This window comes from Spermophilus citellus, assembly GCF_964194105.1.
Source record: "Spermophilus citellus genome assembly, chromosome: 18".
Lineage (NCBI taxonomy): Eukaryota > Metazoa > Chordata > Mammalia > Rodentia > Sciuridae > Spermophilus > Spermophilus citellus.
This window is the reverse complement of record NC_138200.1, coordinates 8,187,807-8,201,576: the sequence shown is the minus strand read 5'-3', so window position 1 is coordinate 8,201,576 and position 13,770 is coordinate 8,187,807. Positions and strand designations below refer to the sequence as shown.

Genomic DNA, 13,770 nt, shown 5'->3' with positions numbered 1-13,770 from the left:
GGGACCTCTAGCTGGGGGGACGATTCCAGATGAAGGTTCCCTAGAACAGATCAGATCCTGGAGCTGTCCTCCCTGCGTGCTTCGTTGCCTAACCAACATCCCGGTACCCAGCAAAGACCTGGGGTGGGTGGCGGGAGGGAGAGAGGGTAACTCAGTCCTCTGGCAAATTTGCTTAAAGCCCTTTGGGAGAACTGTCATCGGGCTCCCTGGCTTTGGGCCAAGTGTGTTCTTGTCAGTTAATGGCCTGTTCCTCAACCCACAGGACAGAGGTCCTCTCAAACCATCTACAGTAACATGGACATTCCCAGGATGAAGCTAAGCCAGAGGCCCAGGTGTGTCTTGAGCACACCTGTCATTTCTGTAGCCATTGCCCACCCGGAGCGCGGCCCACACACATCCCGGGTCTATTGTCATTGTGCTCCCACATCTGTCCACCATCCACCTGGAGGTACAGGAGACTGTCACTCCCTGGTGAGCAGGGTAGGCGACTTGGTGAGACCACACACCCCAGCGTTGCAAAGTCAGCTGGCTGACCCCCCGTCAGTCCTGGCCTTGTCCTAATCCTGAAGTCCCTTTTGTGTGAAAGGCCCCTGTGAGGACATCTCATGTCCCTGCATGTCCTGCTAAGATACCAGCTGTGAGAGACCTTGGCAGTGGGTCACCATACGGGTCACTGCCAGCCTCCCTGTGTCCTTTTATCCACTGAACACCCTCCTCCTCCATGGCAGGAACTGGATGAAAAAAAAGACAAAATTCTGTGGGTAAAATCAACTGTGTGGAAGGAAATACCAGGGGAGTTGGGGACTAACGGTTGGGGACTAGCAGGGTGACAGGGCTCCCATACGCCATGTAGAATGTTTAAAACTTGGCTTAATATTTTGAAATTCTGTTTTAACAGTTGATCTATTCCTGTGCTAGTGCCTTTTAAGAATTAAATTCTTTGGAGTTTTCCATCACTTACCTGTAAGCTCGTCCCAGGGGGGACCCACCCTTCAGGGTGGGTTTGCTGGCTGGCTTCCATGACATAATCACAAGGGGAAAGTTTAAGTTTTGGGTACTTACAGATTGTGGGGTGCCCAGCAGACCCTGAGCTCAGTAGAGTGGAGAGAACAGCAACCAGCAGTGCGAAGCAAAGACAAGGGAAATGCCTGAACCCCACATTTAAAGGAGCCAAGAGGAAGCCAGAGCAGAGCCAATCAGGCAGGAGAAAGGCCTTTATCTTTGGACACCTGCCTGGGTCAACTGGGTGTGGTGTACCCTTGGAAACTGTCTCCAGGCTGACTTGAAAAAGCCCAACCTACAATTAAAATAGATTCTGAAACCACATGGACTCTAGGCACTTGGGACAGTGTTGTCGTACTGTAAAATGATTGCTATGTATTTTAACTCTCTTACAGGGCAAACTCCATGTCCCCATCCACACCCCCAATTCCTCTTGTTTTTCAGAATTCTCTCAGATATTTGCTCATGTTTTGCTGCCAGTAATCTTTTCTTCTCGCAGATTTACTGAGTATCACTGAGAAATAGATATTATTTTTTTATTTATTTCACTGTCCTAGAGATTAAACCCATGGGCCTCCCCAGCACTTTGATTTATTTATTTGTTTAAGACAGGGTTACTCTGAGTTGCTCAGACTGGCCTGTAATTACAGTGACTTGGGAGGCTGAGGCAGGAGGATCACGAGTTCAAAGCCAGCCTCAGGAAAAGTGAGGCACTAGTCACGCAGTGAGTCTCTGTCTCTAAATAAAATACAAAATAAAGCTGCGGACGTGACTCAGTGGTCTAGTGCCCCTGAGTTCAATCCCTGGTAACAACAACAAAAAAAATCCACAACCTATAAAAGCACTTCTTTTTTGAGGGCAGGGGGTACTGGAGATTGAACTCAGGGCACTCAACCACTGAGCCACTTCCCCAGCCCTATTTTGTATTTTATTTAGAGACAGGGTCTCACTGAGTTGCTTAATGCCTCGCTTTTGCTGAGGCTGACTTTGAACTCTCAATCCTCTTGTCTCAGCCTCCTGAGCTGCTAAGATTACAGGTGTGCACCACTGAATACAGCCAAAAAGTATTTCTTAGTAATACATTTTATAAGAACAACAGAGCCTGGTGCAGTGGTGCATGCTGGTTATCCTAGAGGCTCAGGAGGCTGAGGCAGGAGAATCTCTAGGTCAAAGCCAGCCTCAGCAACAGCAAGGCACTAAGCAACTCAGTGAGACTCTGTCCCTAAATAAAATACAAAATAGGGCTTGGGGTTGTGGCTCAGTGGTCGAAACATTTTTAGTCGTTAGATGGAAACATTTTTAGCTGTTATGTGTTGCCAAACAGGGTGTCTTTAGCAAGAACTGGGTCACATAGGCTGGGTTTTCTCATGCGAGAAGCATTTCTTTTATGAAATGTAGTCTCACGGTAATATGGATTTGTCTGGCCAAGGCACATATAGTTTGGCCCATAACAAATGGAACTCCCCTAAAGTAGTGGGTAGACATTCACCCCACAAGATGGCAACATCAGGAATGGGAGCTGTGAACACTGGGTAGAGGGTGGGTAGCAGGTGCCCCAGCTGTAGAGTCCAATGATATGGCTCAGACCCCTGAACCTTGACCTTTTCCCTAGTTGTCCCACAATAAAGGGAATTGAAGATCCCTCTGGGGAGCATCTTGGAAAACGATCTAACTCAGCACAGGCCTTGAGATCCTTTTATCTTTAGGAGAAATGAAAAGGGTTTACATCAGGAAATGATTGAGACTGTGCTTCTAGGCCCCTCTCTGGTGATCTGGAAGGGGATCTCACCAAACCTGCTGGCTGGTCATCTGTGGATCTGGAGAACAGATGATTATTATCTTGAATCATCAGTCTTAAAGGGTGGGAGGGAGATTAGGGGAGTTTTGGGCAAATCAATGTTGTGCTGCTAGTTTTGGAGAAACATTCCTGAAATGATCAATGAGAGAGGCCTGGGGAGGGCTGGGAGGCTGTGTGCTTGGGGAGGCACAGGGACTTTCTATGAGGAAAGATGTTGTCCACACAGAGCTCAATGACACTGGGAGACCCATGACACTGCTCAGTCGTGTGACTTCCAAAATTGTCGATTTTCAAAGTCAAATAAAAGCAAGCAAAACCAGAGGGTTTACTTTGGCTTCTTCCTGCTTCATTAGGACACACACTCTGTTTTCTCAAAGACAATACTGCCACCTCCTCAATGTTCCACCATTGAGTGGGACTCAGTTCACCCAGCAACATGGATGGCCCAGGGCTAACAATTTCCTAATGGCCAATCTGGGACAGCACCATTCTAGGTGCCTTTTATGTGTGACTCATTGAATTCTCAAATGGTTAAAAAAAAAAAAAAAGTACTTTTGTATGTATTTTGTAGAGAAGAAAATAAAAAGTAGAAATTGAATGACCTCTGAGGGCCACAGGCCAAGAACAATGTACCAGCCACACCCTCTAAGTGCCGGACATGGATATGGGCACCATCCCACTGAAATGTCACAGAGCCTGTAATGTGGACTTGATTGTCCCCAATTTACACATCAGAAAACTGAGGGCTTAGGGAGACACAGGACATGCCCCAAAACTCAGCTCCTGAATGCAGACCCCTGATTCTTAATGGGAACTGAAAGTCCCTACTCTCAAAGGAAAAGACAAACTGGACTTTGGCCACAGTGTCCAGTTCCCACTAGATCTGCTTTAAAAGCAGCCCCAGGTCAACAAATGACCGCCCAGCAACAATAGAGGTGCCACACACCTAAAGATTGGCCAATCAGCACAGCCACTCTGGGGACCTCACTGTGTAGCTGAACTTCCTGTTTCCAAACTCTCCCACATCTGGACAGACTCTAAGTCCTAACCTCTCTGCTTCTCCAAAACCACCTGAGATGAGCTCTTGGCTCTGCGGTCTCCTGAGCAGTCTCCTTGATAAGCGCCCTGTGTGGCTTGTCTCAGAAGACTTCCTTCAACACACACCTGGTCTCCAAGACCCAAAGATAAAGTTCCCTCTACTTCAAATGGTCCCCATTCTGGAGAAAGGCCTTCTGGCACATAAACCCTTTGCTGTCCCAACTCTCTGGACCCTTTGGCAAGGGCTTACTTGGCTTAGGAGAATCAGCCAGGGAAGCAGCACCAGCCCCCTCACTTGCCCAACACTGAGCACCACTGTAGTGACCCGAGCTGTTGCCTTTTTTGTTGCTAAAGAGCAGGGAACTTTCACACTGAAGCAGACTGGCACTGTGCCCAGGACAGCTCTGCCACCCCCAGGCAAGTCATGATAAGGGCCTTGGTGAGGCCACGCTCCAGATAAGATGGCATTGCAAAGTGGGCACTTCCCTGAATGAGCAGCCTCGTCACCCCTTAGCTGTTGAGGGGGCAGAGGACTCACTGATCTCTACCCAGAGTGAGCTGGGAGGAGGTTGGAGAAAATATGTTATGTGAAGCAGGGACTGGCTTGTTGATGGCACAGGTAAAGGCAGAGCCTAGGAGGCTGAGAGTCCTGGCCAAATCTCAGTCTACCTCCTACTAGCTGAGCTTTGTAGCTGGCAACCAAATGCTGATAGCGACAAGTGTTTTCTTATCTGAAAAATAAGAGATCATAACTGTACTAACACGACAGATTTGTGGAGTGAATTAAATGAGGTCATGCGCCAGACACCAAGGGCCACATCTACCTCATTTTATTTCCATATAGGAAGAAAACCAACCACCACTCCGATATCAAAAACTCCAGGGAGGGGCTGGGGATGTGGCTCAAGCGGTAGCGCGCTCGCCTGGCGTGCGTGCGGCCCGGGTTCGATCCTCAGCACCACATACCAACAAAGATGTTGCGTCCGCCGAGAACTAAAAAATAAATATTAAAAAATTCTCTCTCTCTCTCTCACTCTCTTAAAAAAAAAAAAAACTCCAGGGAACTCCGTTCAGTGTGAACTACTTTTTGCTGGGAGCTCCCAGCAATGTTTCTGACACCTGTGGTCATGTGATGGGACCATGTGTTCTGGTCAAGGCAGGTCCTGAGCAGGGAGTGCTGCTTCCTGGTGTGCCGCCTCCAAACCTGGCATGTGCATCACCCAGAGCCCAGCTCATAGGCACCCTACCCTGGTGAGCGGTGACAATCCTGAAGGGATAAAGAGGATCCCACTCTGGAGGGAGATGGTCTCCACTGCTCCCCCACCTCTAGGCTCCTGCCTTTAGTGAGCACATGAGCAAGATCTCTCCCCTCCAGACCTGACCACTTCACACGGTGCCATGGCAGAAGGTCCCACATCCTCACAGGTGTACTCAAGGCTCTCCATGGCAAATCCTGGCCGTTTCCCAGATAGTGAGACAGGGAAAGCAACTCCCCACAAGCCTCAGTGTACCGACCTGTTAAATGGAGATATGGATGTATCCACCTTGCAGGGCTGTCGTTAGTGAGAACAGTGCAGGAGCTGACGGGCCAGGCAGGAAGGCCCTGGCTCAGGCCTTCACCACAGGCTCTCGAGAGAATCCAGGCCAAGGACCCTGCTGAGCTCCTCGGCCCCAAGCCCTCCTCTCCCTGCCTCACTAACCATCACAGCAGCCCTGAGGGTGCCTCCAACTGCAGCAAGCAGGACCCACCCGAGAGCTGCCTAACAATGGGGAACTTCATTGTCCCTCAGCTTGGTGGCCACAGAGAGGCCCCAGGTGTGCGGATCTGGGCCCTGCTCCACCCTCCTCCAGTTGGTTGCCACAAGACAGCTGCAAGTTCCCCAGAAGGTGGCAGGCTGCAGTTCTCAGAAAACAAGCTTTTGCAAAAGATTCCTCCCCCTAGTCCCAAGATACTCCCACTGCACTGACCAAAGTCCCACTTCTGGCCTGTGTCACCGAAGCCTTGTGGAACTGCACAGGGCTACCATGACCAGCTCCAAGTGTCTATACACAGGCCAGGGGCCCCTACGCTTGAAGCACACAGCAGTGGTGGGAGGATGGGGAAACTGGGGTGACCAGCAGCCTAGCAACAATGCCCGGCTCTCTCTCACTCAGCCATGATCTCCTGAGCAGCTAGGATATGCCAGGCTCCAAGCCTGGGTCCAGGGATTAACAGCCGGAACAGGAGTAGTCACTGCTTGCTCTGGTGGGGTACCTGGAACACTGTGTAGTGCATCGGAAATGACACTTAGTCCCCAGATGGGGGTGCAGAACTGGAAGCCACACACTGACCACTGAACTTATTGTCTCCCAGGAGGATGGGCCCTCATTAGAAAGGGTCCTGGGTAAATCACTGATGTCTGCACACAGGGCTTGGGACGGGGACCACCAGCTGGATTGCTTGGAGATCCAACAAGCTAACATAAACTGTCATAGTCAAAATGAAATATTTGAGTCCTTGATTGCATTGTCCCCATGTGGAGAACTCAATGGCCACAGGTGACTGTCAGCTGTCACCATATGACATGGAGCACACAAACTCCACTAGCTCTATGGAGGGTCCTGTGGGACAGCATGGGCTCCCAGTCCCCATAGTATTCTTCAATGCCCAGTGTGAGAGCCCAGAGCTCAGCATGGCCCTTGTCACACACCAAGAGTTTGGTAATTATTTATTGAAAGAAATAACAGAATGAATCCCAGACCCAGTGTAACACCCCCCCATCCCCCCGACCAGAGTGCGAAAGCAGACCTGCTCCATCCTGGGCTCCTCCCCAGCCCCGGGGAGGCCAGGCCTTAGTAGAAATCTTCAGGGTTGGAGTCTGAGTCTGTGTCATGTTGATTCTGAATCTGACTTTGCTTCCGGTACAGAGAGGCCACCTGAGGAGGGGGCAGGGGTGGGTCAGCAACTCCCTGCTGCCCCACCTCTGCAGGACTCCAAGCCAGTCACCTCCCTAAGAGGCTGGTCTGGCCACATGAGCCCACCCTAGGCAAACCCCATCTTCCAAGGGTCTCACCTGGGCACTGGTGGTGGCTTCCTCTGGCTGCTTGTCTTCACGGACACGAATAAACCGAGGGAAGCGAAGGGAGATGCCCTTCTCGCTGTCCACCTGGGGAGGAGGCAAGGCTCAGGTACTCTAGCCAGGGTCCTCCTCCTGCCCCGTCCTGCTGCTTCCTGATCCACACAGTGGAGCTCAGCAATGGGGGGAGGGGGGCACAGAGCAGCTGAGGAAGAGTCTGGATCCTGTGCCTGGTGCTTCAGAGGCACCAGCTGCCAGGCCCATGTGAGGCTCCCATCCAGCTGCTGCCCTCAGAGCCAGGTGGCCTTGGCCAGTCACCTCAGCTCTCAGAGGCACCATCTCCTGGTGTGTAAAACGGAGACATTCCTGTGGCCATTTCTGTAAGGACTACATGAGGGACATGCTGGTCACTAGCACAGTGCTGGCTACACAGTGAGCACAGGACAGATGAAAGCTCCTTGTGTGTGTGACCAGGACACCCTGACTCAATGAGCAGCATGAGGGAGAAACTTTAAGTTTCTAACACGACATGCCGCTAGGTTCTGAGGATGGGACGAAACTCGCTGCACGACACTAAAGGTGAGCTTCCCTGCACTAAGGGTAAGGGACGTGGTCACACTGCAACCACCGCTGGTTCTGAGGGCAGAACCCAGGGAGCAACAGCGCCCCTGGGACCTACACTCAGCACTGTGAGAACCCGGGCGAGGAAGCAACTGCAGGCCTGAAAGGAGACGACTGGGGCTGGACTGAGTGTCCATGCAGAAGACCCAAGTTGCCAAAAGGACCACGACCCTAACTGAGCAAGGTCACTTCTCTTTCTACCACCTGAGAATCTTTTTTTTACAGAAATGATTTCCAGCCTCATTACTGAACACCCCAATACTCTAAAGCTTTCTTAATCATCACGTGGGAGAACAGATGTGGCCAGGCCCACTCTCACCCAGGCCCCTGTACTCACCAGGCCCCGGGCAGCGGGGTAGATGGGGGAGAGGGAGAGGTCCGCACACTTCACTTCCCACACAGCGCTGGGATCGAGCCAGTGGTCTGGGGCCACAGCACCATCAGCCCGCACGTAGGGACGTGGGGTGGGCAGCACCAGGGCCTATGGCAAGCAGCAGAGAAGAGGGAGGGTCTCAGAGCTCAGAGTCAGGGCCAACAGGTAGAGAGGTTAGAAAGCAGGGCAAGAGGGAAGAACAATGAAGGAGAAATGGGGAATGGAAGACAGGGAGAAACAAGACAGGACAGTAAAGAAAAAAACAGAGGCAGACACCCAGAGGGAGGGACACCAGGGGGTTGGTGGGCAGGGGCCCCAAGAATGAAAGACTCGGCAGAGGACAGTGAGAAAGATCCAAAGAATGGGACAGAGATGGAACCAGGATCCAGAGACACCAATACACATCATAGAGACCCCAATTACCTGCAGCCACGACAGCACTCCCTCCCCTAGGAGCCCACCAAGCACCTCACAGAGGCCTCCCTACAGGAACCCCTGCCCTGGTTCCATGCTGCCGTGAGAAAGCCATGTGTCATGCTCAGGGAGAGGAGACCCTCTTGGCCAGTTACCACCTGGTAACTGGCAGAGCCGCACCTCGAACTTGGATATGTGGAGCTTTAAAGCCAGTCTTCCTGCTGCTGCCCTCCTTCCCAATCCCTGACCCCAAGATGCAGGAGACCGGTCACTGCACAGAGCAAGGGCTGGGAGGGCAAGGCCTGCAGTAGCGGGGCTCACCTGCAGGCTCTGATGCTGCTCTTCCAGCTCCTCATCGCTGAAGCCGGTTCCAAGCTGCAGGGAGCACGTGGCAGGTCAGAAGCTGGGCTGGCCAGCTGGCCCAGCACCTCCTCCCTGTTCTGCCAGCTAAGGACCACACCTGTGCACACTGACAGCCCCCAACCTACTCTGGTTCAACCAGAGTCTATAGAATCAGGACAAAGAGGTGGGTTGATGCTGAGCACTGGCCAGCACCTGGATGGTCGGCCAGGACCCTCAAGCGGGTGCCACCTCTCATCCAGCAGGCACCCCCTCAACCACTCACTGCCCTGTGTTTGGAGGAAACGCCCTCCTCTCCTCCTCCTGGTGCTCCCCTGGGCTCACCTACATCCCACCCGCCTGCAAACCAGCTGAAACCTTCCATCTTAAGACTGCCCACAATTTCAACTACCAAAACAGTCACAGCCAGCAGACAAGACAGGCACCTTTAAGCCACTGACAGAAAGTCTCAACTGGAGACTCCTGTTCCTATACTTCCTCTCTTGTCCTAACAGCAGCTACTTAAAGTATCTCTGCCACAGGAATAATGTAAAATGGTGACAGACTAGTGCCCCAAAATGTGGTAATCATAAGATCATTCTGATCACTGTTGTGGGCTCATGAATTCCTAGGTGAGGCTGGCAAGAGTCTGATCATCAAACATAGGGCATGGGCTCAGGAAATGGGGCCTGGACCCTGAAGACTCTTGTGCAAGCACCAAGTCTGATCACCATGCTACTTAAACTCATGACAGCATTTGAAATAAAGTTAATTATTTATTGGGTATTGGGGATTGAACTCAGGGGCACTCGACCACTGAGCCACATCCCCAACCTATTTTGCATTTTATTTAGAGACAGGGTCTCATTGAGTTGCTTAGTGCCTCGCTGTTGCTGAGGCTGGCTTTGAACTCATGATCCTCCTGCCTCAGCCTCCCATATTCTTAAGACAAAAAGAAAAAGAAAAATTGCTTAGAAGAATCGCAACATCATAGAACATAAATGAAACACGCCCTGCCCTGCCCTGCTTCTGGTGCTCGGCAGTGGGAGTCTTCCTGGGTGATATTCCTTTCTGTCTCTGTGACTAAAGACCCAAAGTCGCTGGATACAGGAAAACAGGAAATGCACAGGAAAGGCCAGTCACAATGCAGACAGCTCTAAAACACTGTTTTCTAAACTTAAAAAAAAAAACAAAAAAAAACCACATTTCCTAAGGACAGGAGTGAGCCATGGAGTAAGACTCTGACAAGAAACTTGGGCAGACAAGTTTTTGACAGTCCTGGCTGGGACTGAGAAGGCGGCCGCCCCTCCTTGACCCCAGCCTTCCTATTGCGGCTTAGGACACGAATCCCATGATGGAACACCTGCAGCCACACTGTGACAAGGAAGCCAGAGCATATGACAAGAAGGACCATGGAGAGACAGGAGGAGTCCAGGTCCCTAAGCAGGCTGCAGAGGTGCCTGCTCCAGAGACTGCTCATCCTGTAGCGAGCCCCCTCCTGGGTAGGCTGACCTCCATTCCTTCCGCACGCCTTCTAGATGAGTCTATTTTTCTATATGAAGCAAGAGTTACTCAGAGAATCAGAAAAACACAGAATGAGGAAAACAATCATCCCCCATATGCAAGAGGTGAGAGCCTCTTGGTCCAGGTCCCCCCAGAGTCTCATCTATTGGTCTCCTGCTTCAGTGGTGGGCACCCCTTCCCAGGACCTTGCATATGGCTTGCAGCTCCTCACTGTCCTCGTCATAGGCGGCCAGCAGGAAGCCCCCGTACCGGCCAGCCCGCTTCCCCCGGCCCAGGTAGGCGCCGATCACCACGAGGTCCAGGGTGTCGCCCACGCCATCCAGATAGTCCTTCTTCAGCTGCAGAGGGGAGCCAGAGGTGAGGGGGACCCAGGCACCTCAAGGCTGTTGGTTCATCAGTGGGCTGAGGAGGGCCTGGGGTATCTGGGAACTTCTGGAAAGAACACCAGGAGTGGCCACCCCAAGGAGACATGGGAAGAGCCTCCAGGCTTGAAGCAGATGTGTAGAGGAGGGGTGGGGAGCACGGGGGGGCACGGAGGCCACCTGACGCCCTCTCTCCCAAGTCCTCTCCCCAGGCGCCTGGGACCGTGGGTAGCAGAGTGCAGACCTCCCAAGACAGGAAAGGTCTGTGTGCTCACAGCTGCTTCTAGTCCAGGAGGTACACAGACCAGGGACACACAGAAACACACAGCAGCCCGGCCAGTTCAGCGCCCGCCCTGCTGCTTGGCCCCCTCCCATCCTGCCCACCTGCTCCCCTCCAGCCCCCACTGCCACTCCCACTGCTGCTCAGCCCCCAGCATGCCTGGCCACAGCCACAGAGCAGCCATAGGACCCACAAAAAAGCCATCAGACACGTGACTCCCCGTATGAAACCTCTGCTGGCTTCCCAAAACCTTCAAAGGAAAATCCAACTTTTATCTTATGATGGCCTGAGTGGCTGTGTGACCTGGGGCCACTCTCCACTCCACCCTGCTCCCGGCATACACCTCCTACCTCAGGGCCTTTGCACCTGTAGGTCTCCTGCCCAAACATCCATGTGGCCAACCCCTTCCTGCACCCAGGTCCCCACCCAAACGCTGCTTCCAGAAGGGCTTTTCTGGATGACCCAGAGGAGGCCCATCCTCACTAGCCCTGAGGTCACTTCATTCCCTCCATATCTGGCTGACTCCCTTCCCAGGCTCCTGGCCCAATAGGGAAGCCTTCAAGGAAAGGTGGAGCCTCTTCTGGCCTCCTCCTCACAGCTCTGGGGGCTTAGGCCAGAGGATCACAGCCAACTCCTGGTGGTCAGCCAGGAGATCTAGGGGACGTCTGACGGGGGGATGGACAGGAGGGGACCTGGGAGCACGCATGCAGCTACAGAAACATCACTGAGTGAAACAGGGACCAGCTTCAGGCCCCGGTAGGACAGACTGGGGCAGTAATCACCTTGAGCCAGTTGTGTGACCTTTTGGCGATCTCGTAGGTGGCATCGACATCCAGGGTCTTCACCATCAACCCCTCACAGGAATCTGAGGAGACATGGAAGCATGGCTGGTGGGACTCCCCAACTCACCAAGGCTGGCGCAGGCTGGGGACCACGCAGGAGGGAAGAGTGGCTTCCTCACCTTTCACCGACTGCTCTAAGAACTCAGCAATCTGCTCAACGTCCTTGGTGTCCAGGGAGGTGGCAAAAACAAACTCGCCCTCTGTCTCTACAAAGTGCTCGCGGAGCAGCTGCCGGCGTCGAGACAAGGGCTCACGGACCAGGGACTAAAGAAGGGAGGGACACCATAAGCCCTGACCTTGAGGCCAAAGGGAACCACATGCACAGGTCATCAGCAGGACTCAGAATGTAAAGTGTAAGCTGAGGCATCAGCAAGAGGGTGGACCCAGCTTAGAGTTGTTGGTGACCTTGGGAGCACCTGGCTAGAAGCATGGCCTGGCTAGAGCTGGAATGGACTTTATGTACCTCTTGTTAACGCCAGCCCAGTAGAGCAAAGAAGAAACCAACGGCCATAAGGTTAGTAACACTGTTCCCAAGAACATGTTTTCTACATCAACACAGGATCTGGCAACTTCTTTCCAGTAAGAACTAGAGTAAATACAGTTGTCCCCCGGTATCCTTGGGGACTGGTTCTAGGACCCCTTGTAATGCAGGGAGTAGCACGAGTACACACACCTTAAATCGTCTCTCCATTAGCTACAATACCTAGTGAAGTGTAAATGTAAGTGCAAGCCATGCTGTGGGGACTAGGGAATCATTACAAGAAAAGCTCTGCACACATTGATACAGATGCAGTTCTTTCGGATATTTTCAATCCCAGATTGCTGGAACACACAGTCGTGGAAATGCAAAGGCAGCCGCAGACTGAAGTGCGTGAAAGGGTGAGGCTGTGCTCCAGCAGAGCCTCAGTTACAAACACAGGTGGTGGATGGGACAGACGTGGCTGCGAGCCTCCGGGCTTGGATGAGACCATGACTAGTGGTGGATGCTGCTCACTTCTGCCCTGAAATGAACTCAGGTGACTTGCTCTCTGGGCATTAGCAGCCTGTCCTCCCCAGGCTCTAAATTCTCCCAGGACTAGGGTCAGACTTCTCAGTCTCGGGACCCCTTACACCTTTAAAAAAGTATTGAGAACTCACTCCAAAGAGTTTTTTTTTTTCCTTTTTAATGTGGGTTATATCTCTTGATATCAACCATTTTAGAAATTAAAAATGGGAAATTAAAATAATAGTAATCCATTTAAAGAATAAATCCAATATGGTCATCAGAATAGCACTTTTTCTCGTTTCTGCAGTGCTGGGGATTGAGTCTAGGCCTCGCATGTGTCAGGCAAGTGCTGTACCACTGACCCACACTCCCTGATCCCAAACAGGACATTGTATAAAACACACCTCTGTTTAAAAACAGAAATAAAAAACAAAGAAACAAAAAAAAGTGAGAAGAGGGGTGTGGCCTGACATTTTTCAGCTTCTTTACTGTCTGGCTTTTCGTATCTGCCTATGGCACTCTGATGGCTTCAATGTCGGTCTGGGTGACAAACATGGAGAAATCTGCTCCCCACAAATGGGGAGCCATAGGACCTCACAGACCCCCCCTCAAAGGGGCTGGGGACCCCAGGGGTCCTGGAATCACATATTCAAAGCACTGCCTGAGCATGGTCTCCCAGCTAAGTGAGTGCAGAATAAGCAATAGAAGCCACCCTGCCAGCCCCAAGCCTACCCCCACCCAGCCCTTGGCTGCTCCAGCCACAGGCGGAACTTACCTCTCCGTTGAGGTAGATGAGGTCAAAGGCGTACAGACACACCTGCACCTGGATCTCGGAGGGGTCTACCTCCTGGGTGGGGCAGAACAGAGACAATGAGTGGGCGAGGTGAGACAGGCAGGCCGCGTCCCATCCCACTGGCCAGGACACACCAGTCACCTACACTCTCCCCTTCCCCCTGCTGCAGCTGCACCTGAGAAGGCAGGTCCTGAGTCAAGATGGCTCTTAGCAAACCCCAGCAGCCTCATTTCCCTTCATGTTTGCTCTCCCAGTCTCCTCTGCAGCTAATGGTGGTGACATAAGACAATTCTGACCATTCTGTGGTAAAGGGAAAGCCTGGGGGACTTCCAGGACAGATCTA

General features: G+C 52.3%; 1 protein-coding gene across 8 annotated transcripts in view; it reads right to left on the bottom strand.

The window, feature by feature from the left end:
* Positions 1-6,558: 6,558 nt before the first annotated feature.
* Positions 6,559-13,770, bottom strand: part of LIG1 (DNA ligase 1) — a 33,200-nt gene continuing 25,988 nt past the window's right edge. For all 8 annotated transcript variants that reach the window (XM_081274444.1, XM_081274447.1, XM_081274449.1 and 5 more), the window contains exons 21-28: positions 13,410-13,481; positions 11,769-11,913; positions 11,590-11,672; positions 10,351-10,503; positions 8,624-8,677; positions 7,853-7,996; positions 6,892-6,984; positions 6,559-6,754 (exon numbers count right to left, since the gene is read on the bottom strand). In XM_081274444.1, the coding sequence (XP_081130570.1) occupies positions 6,671-6,754; positions 6,892-6,984; positions 7,853-7,996; positions 8,624-8,677; positions 10,351-10,503; positions 11,590-11,672; positions 11,769-11,913; positions 13,410-13,481 (828 nt within the window). In that variant the 3' untranslated portion in view covers positions 6,559-6,670. The remainder of the gene's footprint in view (positions 6,755-6,891; positions 6,985-7,852; positions 7,997-8,623; positions 8,678-10,350; positions 10,504-11,589; positions 11,673-11,768; positions 11,914-13,409; positions 13,482-13,770) is intronic.